The sequence below is a fragment of the Squalius cephalus genome, assembly GCF_949319135.1.
Source record: "Squalius cephalus genome assembly, chromosome: 14".
Taxonomy (NCBI): Eukaryota; Metazoa; Chordata; class Actinopteri; order Cypriniformes; family Leuciscidae; genus Squalius; species Squalius cephalus.
In genome coordinates, this window is record NC_137135.1 from 20,158,987 (window position 1) to 20,185,072 (window position 26,086).

At 37.4% G+C, this 26,086-nt stretch overlaps 1 protein-coding gene across 7 annotated transcripts in view; it reads right to left on the reverse strand.

The window, feature by feature from the left end:
- Window positions 1-614: 614 nt before the first annotated feature.
- The window catches only part of fgf13a (fibroblast growth factor 13a), a 125,804-nt gene continuing 100,332 nt past the window's right edge, over window positions 615-26,086 (reverse strand). For all 7 annotated transcript variants that reach the window (XM_079892484.1, XM_079892483.1, XM_079892487.1 and 4 more), the window contains 3 exons: window positions 23,010-23,113; window positions 5,949-6,147; window positions 615-1,626 (listed from right to left, as the gene is read on the reverse strand). In XM_079892484.1, coding sequence (XP_079748610.1) covers window positions 1,490-1,626; window positions 5,949-6,147; window positions 23,010-23,113 — 440 coding nt within the window. In that variant the 3' untranslated portion in view covers window positions 615-1,489. The remainder of the gene's footprint in view (window positions 1,627-5,948; window positions 6,148-23,009; window positions 23,114-26,086) is intronic.

Consider the following 26,086-nt stretch of genomic DNA (forward strand, 5'->3'; position numbering starts at 1 on the left):
TTGAAGGTACGTGGCAGAGTGCCAGTCAGTACGTACATGTTGTTTGCCAGTTTTATCCTGGTAGTTTTGAGCATATGATCCAGGGAGGAGTTAATACACATAGCTTAAATCATGCAGCTCTATTCCTGACCTCTCTGCAGTCTCCCATGCAACAGATACTGTAGAAGAACGAAACCCAGAAGGAAACAGAAGAGAGAAGAACCCCCTCTAGCATGTATGACGTTATGTTGCCCGAGGGAAAGAATATATACTGTGCTGCAGCCCACAAAGAGGGTCCTTATTGTACACAACCTGATTTGTACATGCCCTGTACAACTTTTTTTTTTACTTTTACAAATTAGACACATCCTAAAAAATGCAACCAACTTAAGTTCCACAGTATCATTTTTTGTTTGCTCATTTATATAGAAAATTGTCACCACCATAAGTTACTTATACACAAAACGGAGTCCAGGTGGGACCAGTAACGGTGACCAGCATTGACCAAAGAAGAGACGACATGGGCGGGAAAGGCAAAAACACAAGCACACAGACTTAAGGAACCTAGAAAAGAGATGACGGGACGCAAAAGAGACAAAAGGGGTGACATCAAACAGCCATCATTAACCACAAGTCCATCTCCTCGAATACTGAAACCTCTCGCTAATCTCTCCCATCAGAAAAAACCTATTCATCATTCCTGTCATGCGTGTATATATACATATATATGTACCGGTGTGGTCTGGCAGCCCGAGGGGAAACTCTCACAGTTCTGTCTTTGGTGCGCTGGATCTCCAGTCGCTGTTTAAACCTCAAAAAACACTGATGTGGGGGAAGAACAAGAGGAAGAGAAAGTAAGACAAGCTCACAGCTAATTCAATCTATTAGCAAGCCAAGGCCTCTTGCTTCTGAGAGGCTCAGCTTCTCTCTTCATGTGAGCAGAACGTAGGCTTTATATTCCAATGCTAGAGAGCAAGCCCTCTGAGCGAGTGCACATGAACGCAGAGCCCCCTCCCCACACACACGGGGAATGGACGCTTCTCTATCGCTTCACACTCAGGAAGCGTGGAGGACAAGGGTTGGCTTCCTTCCACCGCACCCGTGCAGCTAAACCCTCACTTACTGCCCTGAACTCTTAACAAATGTATTATTTCATCAGGACCTGCAATGCTAGTAAATGAACCTTGACTGCTGAGAGGGACTAAAACCAAACGTCCCATTGTATGAAACGCTACAATTGTTGTTTCACATGGAAAAGGCATTAACGAGAGTGGTAAAGGAGGAACAAAAAAACCCCAACAACAACGAGCTAAACGTAACAAAAAACAAGCTAATTATAAAGAAGTCCAATCAAATGTTACTCTAGTTTGCAAAGTGAAGCATGGTTATGTTGTGTTTCATGTTGTCCTGAACCGCTGAGAGCTTTTTGGAGAGAAGTCTGTGTGAAGTCTCAAGCATTCAGAGGTTTTGGTGAAGGCGTAAGGTAGCGGGCCGGGCCGGGTAAACCGGGCTACGTTGACTCGTTCTGACTCACAGCTTTGCCCCCGTTCAGCACAGCGGAAGCACTCCGGCTCTTAGTGGGTGTCCCGCTGCCAGAACGTGAGAACTCGGTCAGGTCGTGCAGAGAGGGTTCCCTGTACATGGCCACTGAAAAACACAGACAAAAAAGAGTATTTGGTTAGTAAAAGCTTCCCACATTTTATGTTAGATGCTGTGCACAGAGAAAATGATAATGGGGTGAAAATGTGCTTGTTTACTTCATGAAAGCCACTGATTAAGGTAAACACACTGAACATTTTCCATCAGGTTTAGTTGACTGAATATTTGCAATATGAAAATAAACAGAAAAAAAGGCTGATAATTATATAAGCCTTTTATCAAAACATTTTTAAAAACTCCTAAAACCAATAGAAACAAAATCATATAAGAAGCACAGGATACTGCATTAACAATATGGGAAAATTGTCACTTTCACTTTTGTCAAATTTTTTTTTACTGTATTTGAGCAGCCTTGGTGAGCATAAAAAAACTTCAAAACTTTCACAAAAAAAAACAAAAAAAAAAAAAAAAACTTACCAACTCACATTATTAACGATAGCATTTATATAGCTATTATTTTACGAATAAGGTTTGGTAATTGAAGTAGCAAAATATTACGTCAAAATTGTTAAATTGTTAGAAAACCCCACTGAGTTATACACACACAGGTCAAAACTGTTGCGAGAAGTGATTATGGGAGTCTTCGGTTCTGAGAAGCACCTTTTCACTCCGTCTAACTTTTCAGCAGAAAGCTTTTCTTTAGGGAGCTAATATCTGTCTATACAGAAAATACATCGCCCCAACTCCTGCTATCTGACACACGTGTCTAACCCAAGCACTTCAGACGGCACTTTTACATCATAACTCCAAAAATCCACTAGGTAGCCAGTGTGCTAAAATGTGTCTATAAGGATCATCTTAACTATGGATGTGCAGTACAGGCAGCATCACATAGACTTCCTTTAACCTCACACAAAGCTTCTTCTGCCTGCAACAGGCAATCGATACAGCACTTAAGTGGAAAGCTCTAAGAATCAATAGTTGACGTATTGATTGTGCAACCAAGTGTGGAGCTTCTCCCTGGAGGGATGCAGGAGTCTCGAGGCTCACGGCCAGGTCATTACTAGCGCACTCTATAGAGTTTTCTCTGGCCTTTGTCATATAACATCTCATCATTAAGGTCAAATATTCTGCAACAATGTGCTTCAAAGTGTGACTGCATCAATATGACAACACATGGTTGAAGTGTTAAACACTTTTAAATGCATAAAATTATAGTAATTGAACATAAAAATGAGGCCCCAAGCTCAGGGATTATGGAAGAATATACATCAGCCGTATGGTGTCTGGCTCTTTGGCAATGGTAATGATCTTACAGGCTGACTTTGTGTGTGCACTCTGGAGTGAGACTACAGTTACTTTGTGAGCCGAGAACTTTCAGCCGAAGCGATGTTCACAGCGAGGAGACAGTTCTTTAATTGGTCCTCTGGAAGAATACAGCTGGAGAATCTTTATAAGGCAGCGAGCAAAACTCCAAGTCCCTCTCTGTCTTCAAATGACATAACTCTCCTCTGCAACAACTAAACTCACAACTGAAACAATCATCACTTTTCTACAAAAGATTATGGTAACACTTTGCAAAAAGGTTCAATTTGTGAATATTTGTTAATGCATAAGGTTAACTATGGACATTTTTACAGCATTTATTTATCTAGAGTAATGTTAATTGTTTAATATACTAATATGTTTATGTTCATTATCATCATAATACTACCATTAGAAATTTGGAGTCAGTAAGTTTTTTTTTTAAAGAAATTAATTAATACTTTATTTAGTAAGGATGCATCAAATTGATCAAAAGTGACAGCAAAGACATTTACGATGTTACAAAATTCTTATATTTTAAATAAATGCTGTTCTTTTGAACTTTCTATTGATCAAAGAATCCTGAAAAAAGTATGAGTTTACACAAAAATATTAAGCAGCACAAATTGTATTCATATTTCACAATATTACTATATTTCCTGTATTTTTGATCAAATAAAAGGTGAGCATAATAAACTTCTTTCAAAAAATCTAACTGATTGCAAACTTTAACATAATTTAACATTAACTATGACTAATAAATGCTGTAAAACTGTTGTTCATTGTTATTTAATTTGAACAACTCCATTAACTAATGTTAATGTATAAAACCATATTGTAAAGTGTAATCAATATTTTCCTGCATTTGAACAATTAAAAAAAAAAAAAAATCCGGCCAAATTTAGGTGAAGCATCCAGATTACTGAATGTGTGACCATCTTAGTAATATACTGCAAAAAAAAAAAATTCTATATCTATTTATAATGTATCGAATATCTATATCTATATATAAAAATAAAAATACACTAAGTAAAAATATCTAAATATCCTTCAAACAAGACAGCATTAATTGGACAAGCAAATTTGCTTTAGGCTTTTTTTTTCTCAGAGAAAAAGTGCTATCCTGAAAAAGTGTACTTTATATTGTTATTTCACTCTTTAAGCACAAACCGCACTAAATGGCTGAGATGGCCTCTAAAATCAGCCTTAGTAAACCATCTTCACAGTGAATGTCCTTCAAAGCCAATGCATTACTCCTGCTAACACTCACCATTATCCTTTCAACACACTACAAGCCTCTTTAGAAAAAGGAAATGCATTTTCAAGAGCTAAGGCTTTCTCTGAGAACACAAATGTTTCTCAGCTGCTAAGCCTCCATTTTTAATTTCTAATCAAATAAAATACCTTCTTTTAATTCTTTAAGCAGTGAAACGTATTATTGATTTCTGCAAGTACTTGAATTGTGTGACATTATTGCTATGCAGCGCCAGGCAAGTTATCATTTTATCATATCCTGCGCCACGTTGTTTAAATAGCAAATGCATTTGCGGCCATTTGTGCGCCCATGGGCGTGCTGGTCTGAAAACGAGGTGTGTTCAGGCGCACTGTTGGGGCGTTGCTATTTTGAGGCAATTGAAATAGACTCCGCCATTGACCAACTAAAACCTGGTATAAAGTCAATGCTGCAATAATTTTTTTGTTACTTAAAGATCGCGTTAGTAATATGCGCATATAGGCGGGTCCACAACACGCGTACACTTTGTCCCATAGATAGTCGTCACTCGCGCCATGGCGGATTCGCTACTTACATGGTGGAATTTGCTAGCGGAAAAACTGACGTTTCTCTAGCGAGGAAATGGATCTGCTCGTGCTTGAGCGCAACTGGCTTGTAAAGGGAATGGGAGAAGAGACTCTGATTGGTTTATTGCACACTACGCCCAAAACACACCCATTAATCATTAAGAGAATAGGGACACGCCCTAAGTGTGCTTGTGTCGTGCGCTTTAGACCATGCACTTATATCGTTAAAATAGGGCCCATTATGTTCAAAAACTCATTTGTGTAGCATGAGCCATTTGAGAAGTTACTACTTTACATAAAGCAAAGCGGCTCTTAGTTTAGAGATTCGTCTAATCTTCATTAAGAGAAAAATCCTAATTATGCATCTTTACCAAATGATGAGCAAGGCATTAAAAGTCCATCTAAAAGCAATAACATTTATTGGTTTCTTTGATACCCAGAAACAAAAGTAATATTTTTACGTCTTAATGTTTTAAAATGTAAGCTTTTATTAGTTAGCATGTGACACCTCCTTCATACTTTTTCTACAACAACAACACATTTCCACGGAGTTAGGATTTTTGCTTAGAGAAGACTCTCTCTGTGTTTGTTGACGGAACTATGCAGACAGCAGATGAAAGTCACAAGGAACTTTAACAATTGAACAAAGCTCTGTTGTGTTCTGGTCTGAGATGGCTGCCTTGGCCTGGATGGAAGCTGCTTTATCATTCCAGAGCCTTTATGCATAGACGACGCTTGAAACGGTCTGATTATGCTGGCGTCCGCAGCGCTCCTTACAGACTCCACTTTCCACACCTCATCACCTCAGCCAGCGACCAGCGGTTCCCACAGGCGCATGGAGAGAACAAGGTGCCACGCTTTACAACGGTTGAGAGACAATGAAGGCGCAGATTGTGTGCTCACAGGTCCGGAGCCCATAGTTTAGAGAATTCAGAGGGAGAGTGGGGCATGTATAATGAAATTTCATTTTGACAATGTCAAAAGATACAATTTTTTTTTTTTTTATAAAAGAAAAGACAATAAAATATACAAAAGATGCCTTTTGTTTTATTTCCTTCCCAGTAGATGAATCATCAGGGTTCCCACAAATTGACAAATCACTTTTCCAGTCATTCATGATTACTAGAAGCTTTTTAAAGAATCATTTCATAGAGACTGCACTTAAAACATTCACTCTCAAGACATGTTTAGCATGTTTAGCTCACAAAGAGCAACTTAAATGAGTCAATAGCAATATATTAAAATGTGCAGAGGTGGCGACTTACCTTTCAAAGGCTTGGGGAGGAAGTGTGCAGCAGGCTTGTTCTTTTTCACATGGTTGCCCTTCATGATCTCTCCTTCCTTGTTCAGGCCCAGGTACCAGCCCCTGCCCGACTGCTGTTGTCTATAGATCATGGAGGAGTATGTCACGTAGTAGTTCTCAAACACTGACTCCTTAAACTTGCACTCTGGTGTGAAGTGTTCCTGGACAGCAAGGGACAGGAGAAAAAAAGATGCAAGATGAGAATTGGCCAGATATTAAAAAATACTTTATGTGACACAGTGAATTGTAAGAAGTAATATGGTATTATGCGCATTCATAGAAAAACACAGCATCTAAAGATCTCTTCACTCTGAAAACTTACAGCAGAAGTTATTGTTAAATAATATATATACTTAGTATACAAAGACAACTATAGCTAAGCCATTTAATAGGATGATGTCCCTGCAAAGTATAAAACATATATATAAATAATATAACCAGTTTTGGGGTGGGACTATCTGTCTGTCCAACCAAAGGCAGATGAGGAGGAAAACAATTTAGTTACCTAAAACCACTGAAATAAAATTAAATATATAAAAACCTTACACCTATTTTTTTTCAGCAAGTTAGCAAGAAAACATTTCTAATTTTCATTTAGTTTAACGTGATGTACTCAAATGAATAAAACTAAAACTTAAATAAATAAAAAAATAAATAAAAAAAACCCACACATTTTATTAAAAAAAAGAAGAAAAAACATTACTAAAACTTGAAAAAAAAAACATTTTCTCAATGATAATAAAATAACACTGTTGAAAACAATAAATATTTTGCAATCACTCTTGAAGTAAAAAAAAAACATGATTAAAAAACTTTTGGTCCCAGTGCAATAAACTGTATTTTTCTCTTTTATCCGGTCTGGTCTTTTCCTTTTCCCCCTAATAATCCTCACTCTTCCCTCCTTGGTCTGTTGTACACTCTCTCCCATTAGCACTTCCAAAAGCAATCTATGTTGTAGTGTTGCATAAACATGCTAATGGAGTTTGAGGATGGATCGCTCTTCAGCTCGGTCTATGGATCGGGCCGTATTGAATGTGTACGAGTACACCGTGTGCTCTTCATTGAGTCATTATAAATGCTCGCCTCCCACTAGGCTTGATCCTGTATTGACTATTGGCTTCATTAGGATATTGCAAATAGTGTAAGAGGGTGAAAAGATGAGAGACAGTGAATGGAGCAACATCAATTTATGTTATTCTGCATGTTATCTGGCTAACTAATTGCTTTTCAAGAGGTGTCTAACTCATTCACCAGCCCAATAGAGCATTCAAAATAAATCAATGCCAAGGCAAAGCCACAATAACACACCCACTGCTCATGGATCCACACTTCCTGCTTATATATATATATATATATATATATATATATATATATATATATATATATATATATATTACAGCTATCTCAGCTGGTTAATGCTGGTGAACCATGCAAAGCTAAAATGCAGCATATTTCTTAAAGATTATGAAGAAGTACTTGTACAATCTTTGACAAAAAAATAATTTTAGACCCATAATGGTAATAATATACATATTGGATTTATTATGCTTGTTTTTCAAATTTTTCAAATCCAAATGTTCATGCAATATCCATCTCCTTAAATGCAAGAGTGAAGTAAATTCAAACAGAAAGTCATTAGAAGAGGTTAGATTAATATCCACACGAGCCTTTGGGCTGCTGTTGCAGTAACTGAACGGCTCAGTTAAAATGGATTACAGCACCTCAGGGTCTTATGGCTGTAATCTTTACTGTTTGAGTGTGGCAAATGATGTGAAAAATATTACAGAGAGAGCTGTAAATCAAATTATGTTTTTCATCAGAGCTAAGGAAAGAAAGAAAAAAAGGTAGGCTAAATAATCTGTGTTGCTCTGTAAATATCACTAGGGTAAAGTGTTCCTTCAGCTCTGAGAGCTTGATGCACTTAAAAGGAAAATTTACAGCAACTTTGAGATTTATACAGGAGACAGCAGATTAAGTAACAGCAAATTGTGTTATTTCATCCTGCTTCCTGCATGAATTACATAAGTGTGTTTGCACATGAATATTGTGGCTACAATTTCAATATCTGACAAACATGCATAAACTAATCAGACATCTCTTCCACCTAATCTGAGTTTGTCAATTAAGAATTTTATCAGTTGCTATTTTTCTAGCATACAATATCAGTTCTATTTTTTTAAGTGGGTAACTCCACCTAGAGTGAAATCTCATTGGTCGAAAATATAATGCAGCATAACATATATTCTGTTTGGCTGTGATTGTTTTTTAAGCATGATTTGCTAAATTCAATGATACAATTGTTAGTTTATAATATGTTGAGGGGAAAAACTTGATAAACAGTTTGGACATTTCAACATTATATAGATTTTTTTTTTTTTTTTTTTTTTTAAAGAGTCAGGAAGTTTTTTAAATGCTTCTGAAAGAAGTCTCTAATGCTCACCAAGGCTGCATTTATTTTAACCAATAATACAGTAAAAACAATAACATAGTGAAATATTATTATAATTTAAAATACATTTTCTTTTTGAATATATTTTAGAATGTATTTTATTGTGCTGAATTTTCAGCAGCCATTGCTCCAGTCTAGGGCTATTAGTAATTTGTAGTAATCTGTCGATTATTTTGACAATTAATCAAGTAATCAGATATTTTTTTGTGATAATCAAAAAAACGGATAATTTTGAAAAAGGTCTAATAATGCAGTTCATGGACACGGGCAAATGCAATTGAGTATGCAAATTTAATCAAGGAATCGTGACAGCCCTACTCCAGTCTTCAGATGAAAACAGTTGTGCTAATATATTTGTGTAAATTGTGATACATTTTTTTTTATCAGGATTCTTTGATTAAAAGAGTTTATTGTAAAATAGAAATATTTTGTAAAATTAGAAAAATCTTAGTGTCACTTTTGATCATTTTAATGCATCATTGCTGAATAAAAGTATTAATTTCTTTAGAACCTCCAATTCTTTAACAATAGTGTATATGCACCTATTATATACTTAGCAAATACCTGCCCAGGGGTGTTAGCAAGATGGCCAGAGAGCAAACTGACTGCCTTAAATGGAATTAGTAATAAACATATATAGACAGCTTTTGTAGCAGCAATGCTGAGAATGTCCCTTCATCATGTGTCGATACTCAACCCTCACATCATCACAGGACACTCCGTTTCCCAGTTGGCCTGGGGCCAACAGGAGCACTCCAATGTTCGACGTACAGACTCGAGTCGTCCTTCTGCTCCGGGTGACTCACAGAGACACTGAGCTCCCACACACACTGACAGGAACATTCCTGATGTCACAGACCAGTTGTGACATCCCACTTCCTCTGGGACAGGCTGTCGGCCCAGCACTGACTGAGCTGCATCCCGTAAACACCCAGGAAACAGAAAGTGTTTGGGAAGTGTGGACACTGAAAGGACCACTCTGGCGTCAGCCTGGTCAGAAAGTTTGATCTGTGATTATGAGTGAGATCCTACGAGCAGGCACACAGGGACGGATCTGTGATCGATACTTCGCCTGTGATAAACATCACCAAAAGATGGTTAGATGCTACTTCGGTTAGCTAAGAGTACTGAGGCAAAGACACTGTTGGGTTCACTCAGGGTGAGAACTTAAAGGAAGGCAGAATCTCATCTCAACACTTCTCATCTATGCTTCCAGTCAGAAGAAATGCTCCCTCTCAGACATCCTGTATCTCTTCGCTTTAAATAGATTACTGCTATAAAGCTATTCTGTTAATAACAGTTAATGTCTCAGCTGAAGGTCATAATAATTACAACCAAATGGAGCAAAAGCAAAAGCATTATGTAGATCACTGGATTGCACCCTACCTCATCAGGAATTATTCATCATAATAACATAAACAAAAACAAAAGAGTGGAGTGTTGAGAGGATGAGGTCAGGAAACAGGGATGATTGTGAGTGCCACATGCTAACCACTGAATCCATAAAGCACAATAACATGATGCTTTTAAATGCCTCTCTAAATGTCCTTTCCCAGCAAAAGTTCATTAAAATAAAGGTCTTAAAATAAACCGTTTCAGAAGTCAATGTGTTATATGGCTATGAAATTGAATAAGCACTTTAGCAAAATTAATTTTGAATGTTCAAGTCGGCAGCTGTAATACCTTTCAAATGTGAGAAATAAATAAAATCATACACAGACAAAATAGTCAAGACTACTATTTTGTCCAGTATCAAATTACAAATGATTGAATTGAATTTCTACACTATCATTCAAAAGTTTGGTGTCAAACTGTAATATTGTGAAATATTGTTACAATTTAAAATAACAGTTTTATATTTGAACATATTATAAAATGTAATTTATTCATGTGTTGGCAAAGCTGAATATTCAGCATCAAAGATTTTATTAATTAAACTCTCTTATTTTCAAAAAAGACTAATGTAACTAGTGTCTAATTTCACATGCGTGTTAACAGTTGCTCTTACTGCATCTTTTTATGCCACTTCAGATCCGTTTCTCCATGTGGAGAAAAAAAAAAACACTGTTTATAATTATGTTAATATATGAAAAATTATTTGTGATCCGGGTGAAACCAATCTTAAGCTCAAATCTGGACTGTGGTACACTAATTGGAGACCGCTGCTTTAGAGAGCTGGTCCTCTGACACTGACTCAGAGAATCATTAATCATTTTCATCCATTAATGCTTCAATTTCCTAGAAATTCATCTTCCTCTGCGCTTTATGGTGGCCCTATTATGCTTTTTTGAATATTACCTTTCATGCAGTGTGTAATATAGCTGTTTGTGAAGGTAAAAAGGTCTGCAACGTTTTAAAGATCAAACTGCCCGACAAATAAAGTTATAAATGAGTCTCCTAAAGGAAAGAATCGATTCTGAACTGCCGAAACGAGTCATCAGTAATTCCATTCTTACTTCCGTAACTTACAATCGTAACAATGTAAAACATTTGCATAAAGTCCACCTATGGTTTTCATTGTCTGCCTGTGAACAAAGTCTACTTTGACTCGTACACAACACGAACCAGCTACAGTGTTTGAGGGCATGTCGAGAAGACGCTGTTTTCTGCTCTGCAAAAGCAAATTCTCTTTGTAAACACTTCCAAAGGATGAGGATGTGAAGAGTCAGTGGTTAAAATTACCACAGCAGTATAACCTTCTGATGACTGCTTCCTAAATCTCTGGGATTTACAAAACGCTTATCTATTAAATATGGGACAATACCCACTTTATTTGGACCAACTTGCTTCTCAGAATCACAACCTGTAAGTATGATTAATTATTGATGTATATATATTTTCTACCGAGTGTTCAAAATACGTATTTTGTTTTATATTGTGGCTAACCCTGTTATTACTACGTTATTACTGTCTTACTGAAATAGTTCTGCTAAGCAGCTGTGGGCCAACTATTGCCTAAAATTGTGTCTATTAATGCAGATTGTCTGTTGTTCTTACTACTTTGAGTAATGATAAATGATGGCGCAAGATTTGTTTTAACTTTAGCGTTACATCAGTCATTCACGTTAGTGCTCGGTCAACGTATGCGCTGTTATGATACAAACCTGCATGTGCCCCGCAATAAATTAGAAATACACATGGGTAGACCAATCACAACAGACTGGGCAATCTGGCCAATAAGAGAAGAGCAGGCTCTCGAAAAAGGAGGGGTTTAGAGAGACTGAATCTTTGGACGAGTCGTTTGAGAATCATTGAAAAATGTGGTGATGTGCAATGTACATTAAGAAAATGACCTTTGATGCATGTAAACCTGATGCATGTAAACCTGTTGTAGGAGACCTCCAAAACAAAATTAGGAACCTTTAAAATAGCATAATAGGGGCACTTTAAGATAAATACATTTTCTCCTAGGAATTGTTTTTTTTTTTTTTTATAATTTTGAGACTAGGGCCGTTCATCATCGATATAGAGGCACAATGCATTACAGTATTGATTTAATAAGCAAGACAGAGCCTCTATTTTGCCAGTAAATGTGGTAGACTAGGCCCAAACGTGTGTGTCGTGGGTATAAGAATGTGCTACCGTATCCTTTCAAGAAATGGACACAGCAAGAATTGACACCACAGGCTTAGACAGGAAGTGTCACGATATTATGCACAATACAAATGTACTTGAACCTCCACGCACACAGAGGAGAAGGGCTGTTATATCTCAGAGGCATCCCTACACACTGTAACACAGTTTCCAGATGGAGTGTGGTAGATGAGAGACGCACTGTGCAGAAACGGCAAACACATTTTCTTAATTGTCCATGCCATTTTATCACCAACAGTGATGAAAATTGCAGTAAGCAGAGACATCATTTAAAAAACGCTGGAGAACAGCTATATAACACAGCAGATATTTTTGGACACCCGCTGATGTCTTGTGGAGAACAGAGGCAGGAGGCAGTTTTATCGAATCAACGCACATATACTTGCAAACAAAGAAACAAAGATAAGTGAGATCATGTGCACTGTGATGGGACGAGAGATATTAATCTCTCATTTAGCTCTTCACTATCCACCTTTTTTATTTAAAACAGGGAATATTCCATCTATCTGTCACCACATAAACACTTATTTAGCAATTCATAGACATTTCTAAAATAAACAAATAAAATGAATGTTTGGTTTCAGCTGAAACAGTTTTGGAGGGCTGAAATCATTGACTGAAACAGTTAGCAGTTCTTCAGTGATGCTAAACTTTCCTTGGACTGGTTTATCACCTGTGAACAACACCCTGAACAACATACAGACTTCAATTACCCAATTAGAATTATTTTTGTGTTTCATTTTTTGTCTAAATGAAACCTTCGGTTTTGGTGTTTCAGGATTTTCTTATACATTATGTTGAAACCATGTATTATTTAGTTCAACAATCAACCAAAAATTCAGTAACTCAAGTACATCAAAGTGTTAATTTGGTAAGTAATCTGAGCTCCGCCTGTTCCTCAGTACTGTCCCTAACCACACGACAAATCCACCATCCTAACAGCTAAAATAAAAGAGAGCAGATATTGAGGTGTTGTAGCGCTTTGCGTTCGAGTTGATTCTATCTCCAAGTGTAATTATATCAGGAGCTGCAGTCATGCTGTTGCCAGCTCACTGATTCGTATCTAATATCTTTTCCTCTGGCAGGGGAAATCCCGCATTGCCCCTCCCTCCCTTCTCCCGAAGGGCTTCCCCCCCCCGACAGAGAAGCATGAAGAGATGTTTGTGTGTGTGCTAGAAACAGATAGAGTTTCTACTTGGTCTTCATATGTGTATAGGTGCTCTATCTCCTGTCATTCGCTCAGCTCTCTACTTCCACCCAATGTTTTCTTTACCTTCCTCTTTTTCCCTTATTGCTTTTTCCTCTTTTGATCCACCCTCCATTAGATCTTCCCCTCTGTCTTCCAATATCTTTTTCAACCACTAACCTCATTTATTTTCGCCTCTCCAGCCATCTTCTCCATTTTTCTCTAAGATTCGTCTTTCCTTTTGGCCTCTGTATATGGGCGCTCCCATTTCCTCATCATTCCTCTCTCGATCTATCTCATTACTTTACCCACTCTCCCTCATCCAACTCCAATTCCATTTATGGAAAAGAAGTAAATGGGGAAGCTGACAGAATCTATTCCAGTCAGAGACTGATCCTCCCTGCTCCACGCTGTACAGCTGGCAGGTAACCAGGTCTCTTCACCTGTACCTCATCATTCCCTCTGGCTCAACCACCCATCTGAGGAATTATCATTGATGCTCAAGACAGAGCCGATCAGCCCTATACGCACACTACGCAAGTTGCGTAAGGCCCCGCCTCCCCCTCGTGTCAAAGCGTGTCAATCAAAGTTTACAACATCCATGAGAAAAATAAGCGAAACTATCCTTCTGGTCACGAAAAGAGAGAGAGAAAAAAAACACCATGAGAGTGAATTGCGGGAACAGCAATCAGGTAGACTTGTGTTCTCTCCTCTCCAAGTTTGATTCATCTCTTTCTGGTCTGTCTGTCTGTCTGTCTAACCTAGCAGCGCAGTGCATCTTTTGGTCTTTCTGTGTCTTGCTTGCTAATGCCGGCCACTTCCAGTGCTGTGTTCTGTGACTTTGTGCCTGACAGAAAAAAAAAGTGAGCGTGAAATACAACTATTTATTACGTCTGATAAACGACAAAGGGCAACGGTGTTTGTTTATAAACTGCAGCTCGGAAAAGACAACCGTGCCGCGCGTGCACGAAATGAAACGCGCACTTTCCAGCATAACATCTGTGGGGACCAGTACAATCACTAGTCGCACATACTTTTAAAACAAGATTATCTGATTATCTAGTCTCCAAGTCAGTTTAGTCACAACTCTGCAATAAGGCAAGATGGAAAGCAATGTATTGACAATGACTATTGATTTATAGGCTAAATTGCATTTAAAATGTTGATTAGCTGGACATACTGGTCAATATGGATGCAAACCTCTCAGTAAATAATAACCATCAAGTATTGCTTTTATCATTTAACATAGTGACATGCTATGGCAAGCCATATTAGCTTTTATTCATTCACAGGATGCATTTTTGATATCAATAATTGTACTATTTAAAATGTGAATTCTTAATATTCAGAATGTACTTTTTGTAGTAATCATGTCTATTTCTGATATCAGGAATTACATTTTCATTAGTACAAGTTAAAGGAGGGAGGATTGTAGTGGGAGCACTGGGGTGCCAGGTGAGACTGTATGGCAATGGCAAATGGTTTTCAGTGTAGGAGGGCCCCTTAACAGAATTTTGCTTGGGGTCCAAGGGAGGTCAGGATCGGCTCTGACTCAAGATGTCACACTGCTGATGGCGCTAACTTTAATTGACAGGACTACCACAGGACTACGGTTTTACTTTTTCTATTTCTTGTAGCATGGATGTGAATTGTGGTTTACCTCTGTAATTTGACATATTTCAAAGTGATACAAGCAGGGCAGAGGTGGATTATATTAAATCAGCTTTTGATTGGACGGTGGGCGTTATATACTGTACCAGAATGGCACTAGACTGAATGTGAGTTGCCAGAACAATGCCTAAATAGACATCCATGAAAAAAAGGAAAGTCGTTTTATCTCACAATTCACTGCAATTTAAAGGGAAGATTTTCAGTATTTGCAGTTTGTTAATATCTAAATAATAATAGATTACTATGAAACAGTTTGTATTAGTTCTTAAAACAAAACATATGGAATTTGCACCCTAAAGGTTTTTTGTTTGTTTGTTTGTTTGTTTAAGTTATTGGACACCAAAATGTACCGTAATGGTAGAAAGTGCCCTGTACGGTCTGAATCCTCCCCTTGCAGAATAGTTTATGGCCACTACAGAAGGACACAGTGTCTGTGCTCTCTCTGTAGTCTGTGGGCTTCTAATATTGATGTGCCTGTCTCTGCTGTTCCAAATGACCCAACACTAAACTGATTTTCGACTTCAAATGAGGCCGCAGAGCAGCTCACAGGGCAGCCAATGTGCATCGACTGTCATCTGATTAACTGATCATTTGTAATATGTTGTGATGAAATCATTTATAATTGCAAGGTTGTTTTAATATTTGATTCGCTCACTGATTAAACAGCAGGTATTATCATTAAACAACTTAACATTGGATCATGTGGTTCTGTATAATAAATGCAAAGAGAAAATGTGCAGAGAACAGAAAATATGTTTAATTGATTTCCTCTCTCCCTCACTCTGTCAAGCTGATGGATGAATACATTTGCACTCAGACATACAGACTCACTCATGCATGAATTCTCTTTCTATTATTTTTGGTCTTCTTATCACGAACACACAGATTGCAAAAACACACACAATGCTACGTTGTTCTGGGTGGTCATTGACCAAACATAAATTCAAATTCAAGTTGTATTATTCGTGGGCATTTAAACCTGGTTAGAGTGCTCAATATGAGGGAACCTTTGAAAATAATTAAAACTTTACAACAACATGCAGCAGAGGTCACATACCATCGCTATGCTTTCAAGTGATAAAAAAAAGAATTAATTCATGGACTGCCAAATTAATCTCCAGAAGAAAATCACTGAAAAGTTCACACAAAGAAATGGCATTGTGCATCTTTTCTTCAATCTGACTTAATTCAGTGCTGATGATTGACTGTTGTAGTAAATGCGCACCATTCATTTCACTGAATTGCAGAATATTGCTTCATGGCATGTTATGGTTGATTCAGCTAATAATAGGCCACAACATGCAATGCCAAGGACAATCAGTGTGGCTATTTTCCATGCATTTTTGCTTGAGATGTAATTATTACTGTGTGTGCACCCATGTTGTGTTTGTCAACTATTGATTGGTTCTTTATTTTAAGATGCGACTGGGACATAGTTTGATTAAATTTCATGAATCGGTCCAAATATTCTCTTTTAATTAATCGATTCAAAACCACGTCAAACCATTAAATGATTAGTTTGCAGTATCAGTCAAAATGGTCATGGAAATCTCAGTGTGGCATTTTCATAAAGAGTAAGGTAAATAAAGTTGGTTATAAATATCTATTGCTATGTTTGTATAAATGTGAATTATTAAATATACTTTCTTCAGTAAACAAATAGTGTGGAAAATATGTATTTTACTTTTTTTTTTTAATCTGCTTGACTGCAAATGGGTGAGGCAAATTTCAGAGCAAATGATAAATATCAAGATAAAGTATATTAAATTGCCCCAAATATAAATTAAAAAAACGTCACCATTCAAAGGTTTGGGGTTACTACTGTACATTCACAAAAAAAAAAAAAAAAGCTTTTGAAAGAAGTCTCTTATGCTCACCAAGGCTGCATTTCTTTGATCAAAAATACAGTAATACTTTTACAATTTAATTAACACTTTTCAATTTTTATTTATTTTAAAACGATTTATTCCTGTGATGGCAAAGCTGAATTTTCAGTGTCACATGATCCTTCAGAAATCATTCTAATATGCTGATTTAGTGCTATTGTGCTATAGTGAAATATTTCCTATTATTATTATTATTAATGTTGAAAACAGTTGTGCTGCTTAATATTTTTGTGGAGACCGTGATACATTTTTTTTCTGGATTCTTTGATTAATTAAAAATTTAAAAGAATAACAATCACAATATTTTGCAGCATCACAAATGTCTTTACTGTTACCTCCGATTAGTTTTATGCATCCATGCTGAATACAAGTAATAATTTCTTTCAAATCATACTGACCCCAAACTTTTGAATGGTAGTGTAGATGTAACTAAAGTCAAACTATTAAAACAAAAAAACAGACGAGGAGAAACTATAGAAAAAGGAGAAGCAGCAGCACAAGAGCAGCTTCAAACCTCTCATCACTCACTATACTCTTCATTGATTGGGGATTTCCCAACATCACTGGTGTGTGATTGGCTGGCTGTGTAGCTCAGGCTGCGTGTGGCTCCATAGCAGCAAACACAAAGAGTCAATGGGGGCATCAGAGAGCACAGAAGCACCCATACACATTACAAAAACAGAGAGACTTCAGAATTACAGCATACTAAATCATTAAAATACCTTATAATACTGTTTAGAATGCAGTAATGCCACACGCTCATTATCCACTTATGCCAGATGAAAGCTCTCCACCACTGTCAGCGATGAATTACTTCACAGAGCTACTGTATACTCAATAAGATCAGCACAGTCTGCTTTCATAAAAAAAAAATCCACAAAATTGAAAGGCAGATCCAATATTGGACAATTACAATGGATTCACAATGGAGAGGATGCAACTGCAGGAAAAGCTTTTAAAATGGAAATGAATACAGGGAGTAAATGAAGATGAATGTTCAAAGACCTATGCAAATTAACACTCTCCAGAACTAACGGTTACAGCTGGAATAAAATATTAACACCTACAGAACCTTGCTGTGCTGTCACTCAGAGAGACTGTTAAACATAGCCGCCATCCTTCTGCCTTCGACCAGGATGACACACGGCAAACACAACGTTACTGTTGTGGAGAACAGAGCTTTAATTTAATGAGCACTCTGGCACATATGTTTTAATTACAGACGCTGAGGCATACATCATTAAAGTCACTGAGCGGGAGCAGAGAACCACCGTGAGTGAGTGTGCTTGTGTTCGGGATGTGCAGTAGCTCTATGTGTGCGTGTGTGTGTTTAGATCCCGCTGCTTCCCTATATCATCAGGATATGTCACGCCTGCACCACACCAAACGTTATGATCAGATTACATGCTTTTGTCAGACTTCATGCGAGAGTCTCTTGTCTGCTGCCTTGTTTGTCTATCTCCTGCCTGCTGTGAGCGGGTCCAGCCCAAAGGAAACAGGAAACTTCCTGGAAACAGCATTACACAGTACAGATTAGATGGCAACAGGTATGCCGTGAGGATGAGCTGAAAACACTGCTCCTGGACTAGGTATGTGCACAAATTCATATTTTCTAAATTGACTAGTTGGTGGGTTGCTTAAATGACTAGTCAACTAAAGGGTCTTAGGAAAGTATTGCATAATTAGGGGGTTTGAGGCTCACCTGATGTGTTTCTTAAGGGGTGTTTACATAATACATATTTAAAAACAGATAGACAGATGCAGTGGGACAGCAACATCTTTACGCAATTTTTAAGGTAAAAGATTGGATTACTTTTAACTTGACATATCCACTAAATCAGTAATACATCATCCAACAACCAATTAGTCAATATTAGAGAGGTTCATGTTTAATTTTTTACATTTGTTACTTTGAATCAAATTAATTAAATTGAACAAAAGTGACAGTAAAGACAATTGCAAAAGATTTATATTTCAAATAAATGTTGTTCTTTTGAATTTTCTCCTTATAGAATAATCCCGAATAATGTATCCTGGAGACAGTTTTCACACAAAAAATATACACCGTTTTCAATATTGATAATATTAAGAAATATTTACTTGAGCAGCAAATCAGCATATTAGAATGATTTCTGAAGGATCATGTGACCCTGAAGAATGGAGTAATGATGCTGAAAATTCAGCTTTGCATCATACATTTTAAATTAGATTAAGTAGAAAATTGAAGAAATATTTCACAATATTATTGTTTTTTTTTTATGTATTTTTGATTAAATAAATACAGCCTTGGTGAGCATAAGAGACTTCTTTCAAAAATATAAAAAACCCTTATCAACTCCAAACTTTTGAATGATTGTGTGTGTGTGTGTGTTTGTGGTCCTGGTAATCCCTACATTATGGGGACAAAAGGTCCCCACAAAGATGGCAATATCCTAAATCCTTGCCCCTGTGAGGACATTTTGGGTCCCCATGAGTTTATAAATCATACTAATTTATGTTTTTTGAAAATGTAAAAATGCAGAAAGTTTTCTGTGATGGGTAGATTTAGGGCATAGAATATACAGTTTGCACAGTATAAAAATCATTGCTTAAGGAAAGTCCTCATAAAACACGGAAACCCAATGTGTGCGTGTTTGTGTGCATGCGTGTGTGTGTAAAATCTAGATAGGCTAAATCAGTCGAACTTTGTCAATTTGGTCATTTGAAGTCAGTTAGCTGACCCATTCCTATCCTGGGCCAAGACAGCTTTCTCAGGCAATGTCTGCTTCCAGCGTTCTGATAAGTTTCCTCAATGATCCTTTACAGTCCCATCATTTCACTGCTATTCATAATATGGAGGATTTCTGTCAGCCTCGAGATTGAGGTTGAGTGAGAGTGTGTGCTGTGTAGTAAAGACTGTGTATTCGTTTGCACCCACTCTCTCGTCAGACAACACAAGCTCCAGTAATGCCAACCACAGAAGATTGGCAGGTAGGTTCTTGCATTATTCATGTCTTCATGCAGTCAATTAATGTTGGGGAGCAGGCTGTTTATTCAGCACATTTTCACGAGTTTCTAAACGTTTTAACGTTTTGATATTAGTCATCTTTGTAATTAAAAGCATGTTACTCAATTCATGCACTTGGAAAACTCATCTGTCCTCCTATTTCAGACCAAGGTGGCGAAGAACCTCTCCACAAGGGAGATTACTCATATGGACAAACAACTATGAATCAATAATGGTAATTATTCACAATTATTGCACCAGTCGAAAAACAAATAATCTTGAATGTACTTTTAAACATTTAGAACAATTACAAACAGTCCTCCATATCAACATACTGTATTTTGGTGATTACAGAAGAGTTCACATGTGCTGGAGGATATTATGAAAGCACTGGGTCTCATCCATCTTTTGCTGAAGCTGAATAAAATGATAGGGACTGGTGTACATTCACACAACCCACATACTGCCTTGCCTGCATCACCATAGTAACCAAGACGAATGCCAGAGTGCCGACATTTCGTCTGGTACAGGCAGGCGTGAGGTCAGGACTGTGAGGGGGGCAAAGGGCGGCCCAACCACAGCCAGTAAACAAACATCTCTAAGCCATCTACCCTGTAATCACGCCACTTAGTGTGTGGGGCTGCGCATAATCTAAACTATGAGTGTGGAGCTGAGGTTATGAAAACATCTTGAGATATTTGTCACAGCTGTAACTTAACTCATTTTCTGACAGCATGCCATATGGAGGGAGAGAGGGTGTGAAAATAGCTCACAATGGAGGCATCATCTGTTTATATTAGGGGTGTAACGGTACGTGTATTCGTACCGAACCGTTTCGGTACAGGGCTTTCGGTTCGGTGCACGTGTGTACCGAATGACTGAATGCAATATTTTGTGTGCGGAACATAGGTACATTTTCGTGTTTCCACACGAACATATTAAGTGGCGGAAGTCTCCGCGTTCAGCGCAAATCCCGCCCTGCAGCTGATTCTAATGTTTTTTCCTATTAGACATTCTCTGGTTTTACCCGTGTTTTACCCGTCGTCACTGTAACAATGAAATAGACTGCATGGCGAAAAAAAGCTTTTCCGCTTCGTGTGCGCCGCCGCACTCTCCGTTCCGTGGCGTGCGCGCGCGCGTGTGTGTGTGTGTGTGTCGACGACCCGCTGCGCTCTCTGCTCAATGTTCGAGTCCGTGTTTGCGCTGCGCGTTCTGCTCTGTCGTTAACGGCCCAAACACTCCAATCATGTACCGATCACGCACTGGTAAAGCCAAGTCCGCTCAAATAAGGTGAAATTTCTCAGTAGTAACTTAGATTTCTGTTTGCTGAGCTGGTATAGTCATGCTGGCAACAATGGTAAAATGACCTGCTCTGATCACATGCTCTGGTAATAATAGCTTTGTACTATAGCTTTGGACTATATTTTATTTTGATAATTATTAAAAAAGTGGAAAAAAAAAATCTTAAATTGATTATGTTGATTGATTATTGAAAAATAATAATACATTAATATATTTGTTTAATATTATTTTAATATAGGGCTATTTTCTGTTCCTGCACTGTAATCATAGTTATTTATTTATATTTTTCATTATATTTTATTATGTGATATTGGTTTGAGACTGAGAGTATTTTATTTAGTGGAGAACTTTGCAGCAGTATTTTATTTCTTATTCTTTTTTTATTTTATATCTATTTTATTATATTTTATTAAAAAGTGTTTAAAAAAAGTGTAAACAAATTGTTAAAAAAAGTTTATAGTAATAAACAACCTGCAGTTTAATGTTTGCATTTCTTTCCCTTACTGTACCGAAAATAAACCGAACCGTGACTTTAAAACCGAGGTACGTACCGAACCGTGATTTTTGTGTACCGTTACACCCCTAGTTTATATGGATAAATCTGTGAAATACTGGGCAGTGTTCTTGAGAGTGACAAGTTTTTTCAGTACAGCAAGGGGGGTTCAGGAGCAAGAACGCATCTTAAAGGCTATGTGACCATTTGATCTTGGGTCAAATGGAGGTCTGTTCATCTGGAGTGTCTGATATCAGGATTTGGCAGTAGATGAGTGGTGTGTGTGGTAATGGAGAGAGTGTTGATTGACTAGAGCTCAGGTGTTGGTCTGTGCAGAAGCAGCTTGATGTGATTTCACCCTCTTGTATTAAAGGAGTCATGAACTGAGAAATCAAATTTTCCTTGAGGTTTTGACATATAAGAGGTCATCATATTATAAGAATATCCTGAAAGTTTCAGAACTGAAACCGTCCTTGTTAGTCCAAAATCAGCTTTTATTGTTACCAGGCCCAGCGAACGACTCGTCCTGGAATGTGCGTCTTTATGACGTAATGTGGTAGTGAAAGACCGCCTCTGCAGAAGAAACTCAACTTTGGCCCCGCCCACTGGCGTTAGTGAGATGAGGAAGAGAGAAGAGCACAGGGTCACTCACTGGACTAAAAATAACATTACCTTCCAAAGGATCCTAATGCTAGGAATGTGGATATTAATTTTCAACAATGTGAATGTCTCAGTTGAACATTATTTATTCCTATTTGGTACATTTCATTGAATTCTTTGGTAAATCAATCCGCAAACTCGGCGCAGACTTTGCAGGCTTTTACGATATGGACTCGACAATATTGCCACAACATGTAAGTATCCTGTTCACTAAGGCCTGACCCGTGACCAGTGATTTCTGATGTAATGATTCATGTAGTCAGATGTTCTTTGTCCTGTCAGTAAATCAAACCAGTGACCAACTTCACATTATTTCACTTAGTATGGTATAAATAATATGTTATTTAAAAGGATTGAATTATATATAGAAGAAAGTGATCAAAGAACGCTCCGTTTACAATAGCTGTAGCTGTCAATCAAACAGCACGAGTTTATGAGTGACTGAGTTCTGGATTCTGGTCAAAACTACCGTTAGAATCAACTAATCTCTTATTTATATATGTTTGCACTGTTAGTTAGGATGAAAGCATTCGTTAAGCATGTCTGTGATCGGCTACAATGCTCACCAGTCATCACTGCAACCTTTCATGCCACGATCTAAATAGTGCCATAGATCTGACTGTAATGCTAATTATTACTTTACACGATTAGTTAACCTTGAGAGCTGTAATAAAAGCGTGCTAAAAGTTTTCGAGAGACATTATGAAACATTATTAAACAATAAAACAATGCAGTTCAACAGCCGAAGTATAGCACACATAAACAAACCTCTAAATAGGAAGTTGCAGTTACTTACTGATGTATACAGGTAGCCCTCACTGTTCATGGCCAGATAGAGTTTAGTCTGAACTCCCTGGATGGCCACCACTCGCAAGCCCACCGGGATGAGGTTGAACATGGCTGTATAGGAAACAAGAAAAGACAATTATATTTTCAAACATTTATGCTGAGTACAGCTAATTAATTAGGATATCACTATCATGCGTTTTATATAGTAACCTATAACTTTCTCAACCGATGGGTCGCAAGACCGTTTTAAGTGGGTCGCAGAATTTTTAGTCAAATAAACAATAAAAACAAAAAACGTAATTCTAAATGTTTTACTGAGACTTATTTTGAAAGGCATGCGTGAAATCTGCTAACACTTCTGTCAAATGCAGTTTCAGTAAAGAATGCCAGAGGAAAACGTGTTGTTCTGATTCAGTATCTGCTGTCAAATGACAAAGTTTCTATATGTCAGTCATTATTCTAATTTCTAACATTATTTTCAATATTTACACCATAACTGAGATGGTCTGAGTTCATTTGTTCACATGCAGTGCAAAATTCTTGTATAGCCCCCAGAAACCAATAAAGTGCCACTGACTGAGAGGTGGACATAACACAAAAATGTAAGCAGAATGAGTCTGAGAATGCCAATACGCATCATCATCATTCTGGCCACTCACATTTGCTTCATCAACACAGCATCAAACTCACCAGAATCAGAAGACCACTAAAGCTGCACAGCTAGAAACACCCTAAAAAAGCTTAAGCAACTTTCTAGAAAACCTTAGAAAAACCCAAGCAACCGCCCATAACATCTTAGGAACCACCAACAACAACCGAAAAAAGGATTTTGAAACCTCTTTTTTTTGGAATAATGCTTTGTTCTGGTGAAATTTAGTGTTTGGACGATATTTTTTAAATATTATATTTAACATTACAACTTTAACATTACATTGTTATTGTTAACTACAACTATTAACAACCTTTATCATTAACTTAAAAGCTGAAATAAAATAAAATATATATATATTAGATGAAAAACGTAAACTTTTCTCTGAACTGCCGCCTCTTTAACATAGCTCTTTTTTTCCCTTTCACACACGCTCTCTCTCACTCTCTGTCTGTCTTGTTTCACACTCTTCCCTCTGTCTCTTTCACACATTCTCTCTCTTTTGAGCAGAGTTAGTGAGCTGCGCGGGGCTCGGGCTTCCGGGTACCACTGGCTGTGCCAACTCTCCTCACACCTTTGTCCCCCCCGTCACCACGTAAGCCATAAAGCTGACAATCTCTCCCATCCACACAGCCTCTTTCTGCCAGTGGGAAGAGTGAAGCAGCCAGCCAGCCACCCCTGACACTGGGAGTATCTGAGGAACATAAGCTCGGGAAGAAAACAGCACAAGCTTTTTGAAAGAAAAAAATGTGTGAGCAGCCATTTCACTGATTATGTAACCTAGCTTGATTAAAAAAACAAGAAGGAAACAAACTTGTAAAGTAAAAGGCTGAGAGAGAAAAAAAAAAGAGAGAGAGAGAGAGAGAGAGAGAGAGAGAGAGAGAGAGAGAGAGAGAGAGAGAGAGAGAGAGAGAGAGAGAGAGAGAGAGAGAGAGAGAGATATTTGTGCGTGCGTGTGTGTGTGTTAACAGAAATCAATGCACACTGATATGGCAATCACACAAGATATTAAAGTACAATATTTAGAGTTAAGAATATATACTTGCGTCATTCACATAATATCCATCCTTCATCTCTTAAAGGTTTTGTTCACTATAAAATGAAAATTATGTCATGTACTCAGACTAATGCAATTTAAAAGACTGATCAACAAAAAATATATTTTTAAAGGGTTTTCTTATCAACTACTCATCCTTGTGTCACTGAACCCATAAGACTTTTGTTCAAAACGCAAATAAAGATATTTTTAATGAAACCTGACAGTTTTCTATCCCTCCATTAAAAGTCTATTAGAAAAAGCTATCATATAAAGAGATCATTTCACAAAACAGGGCTTAGATTAGGACATGATTAGGCCTTAGTTCAACTAGGGCATTTAAGTAGCTTATATATATATATATATATATATGTGCCTTAGAAAAAAACAATACTGGTGTGAATCTTGAGACAAAACAATGGCACTGGCATATTTTAAAATACGTCAGTGCAAGTTGCTTTCAGTTAAAGCAGCTCAAACATGCATTTTAGTCTGGGACTAGAATCAAGTGGTTTAATCCAGGTCCTCTAAAGAGATACGATTTATATTTATACAAAAACAACTATTTATACATCAAATAAAGTAAAAGGAATCTCAAATGTTCATGCTTGAAAATGAATGAAAGTTGTTTAGAACTAAATAAAGTGATTAAAGGGATACTTCACCCAAAAATCTAAATTCTGCCATCAATTTCTGATTTAAAATCTGTCTGAATGAACAACTTTAACTCAGCCATGATTCCTGCTTCCTCATTCTCTAGAGAGAACATAAACAGTAACCCATTCTACCTTTCATCATAAACATGAAAGCTCTTGATTAATATTTTTTTATTTCCTGCAGAGCTCAATCGATGGCCATGTTGCTATTTTATACAACAGTTCGGAGTGTTCTCCATCCTCTCTAATCCAACATCAAGGTCCTTCCTCTTCTCTCTGAAGCCCTCTGACACCAGCCAGGTCCACCTGTAGAGATCAGCCCTTTTCCTGCTCTGTGCTTTACAGCCACTGAGTTCATATGAAGAGTTTTTAGATGCCAAATGCAGATGATTTAATGAGGTATTGATTATATTAGTACTATAGGAAGATAATACGATTTTAACATCTGTATCTTTTTTATTTGTGGCATACACACATGGGCGGCACACATAACCACAGGGTTACGGCGGACTTAATTTCAGAGGGATCAGCAGAGCTTGGTCGCTGGGGGTTGTGGAGAGAAGACTCAATTACACACACCTAATAGAGCACCTGAGCACAGAGATTTGGGAAGATCTAGAGGGCACAATAATATTCTCTACAAAAACGCCAATATAACAACCATCAGAATTCAAAAAAGCACCTCTCCTACAGCACCAATCACTGAAAATATGGGTGAAAAACCTTCATGTTCACATATAACA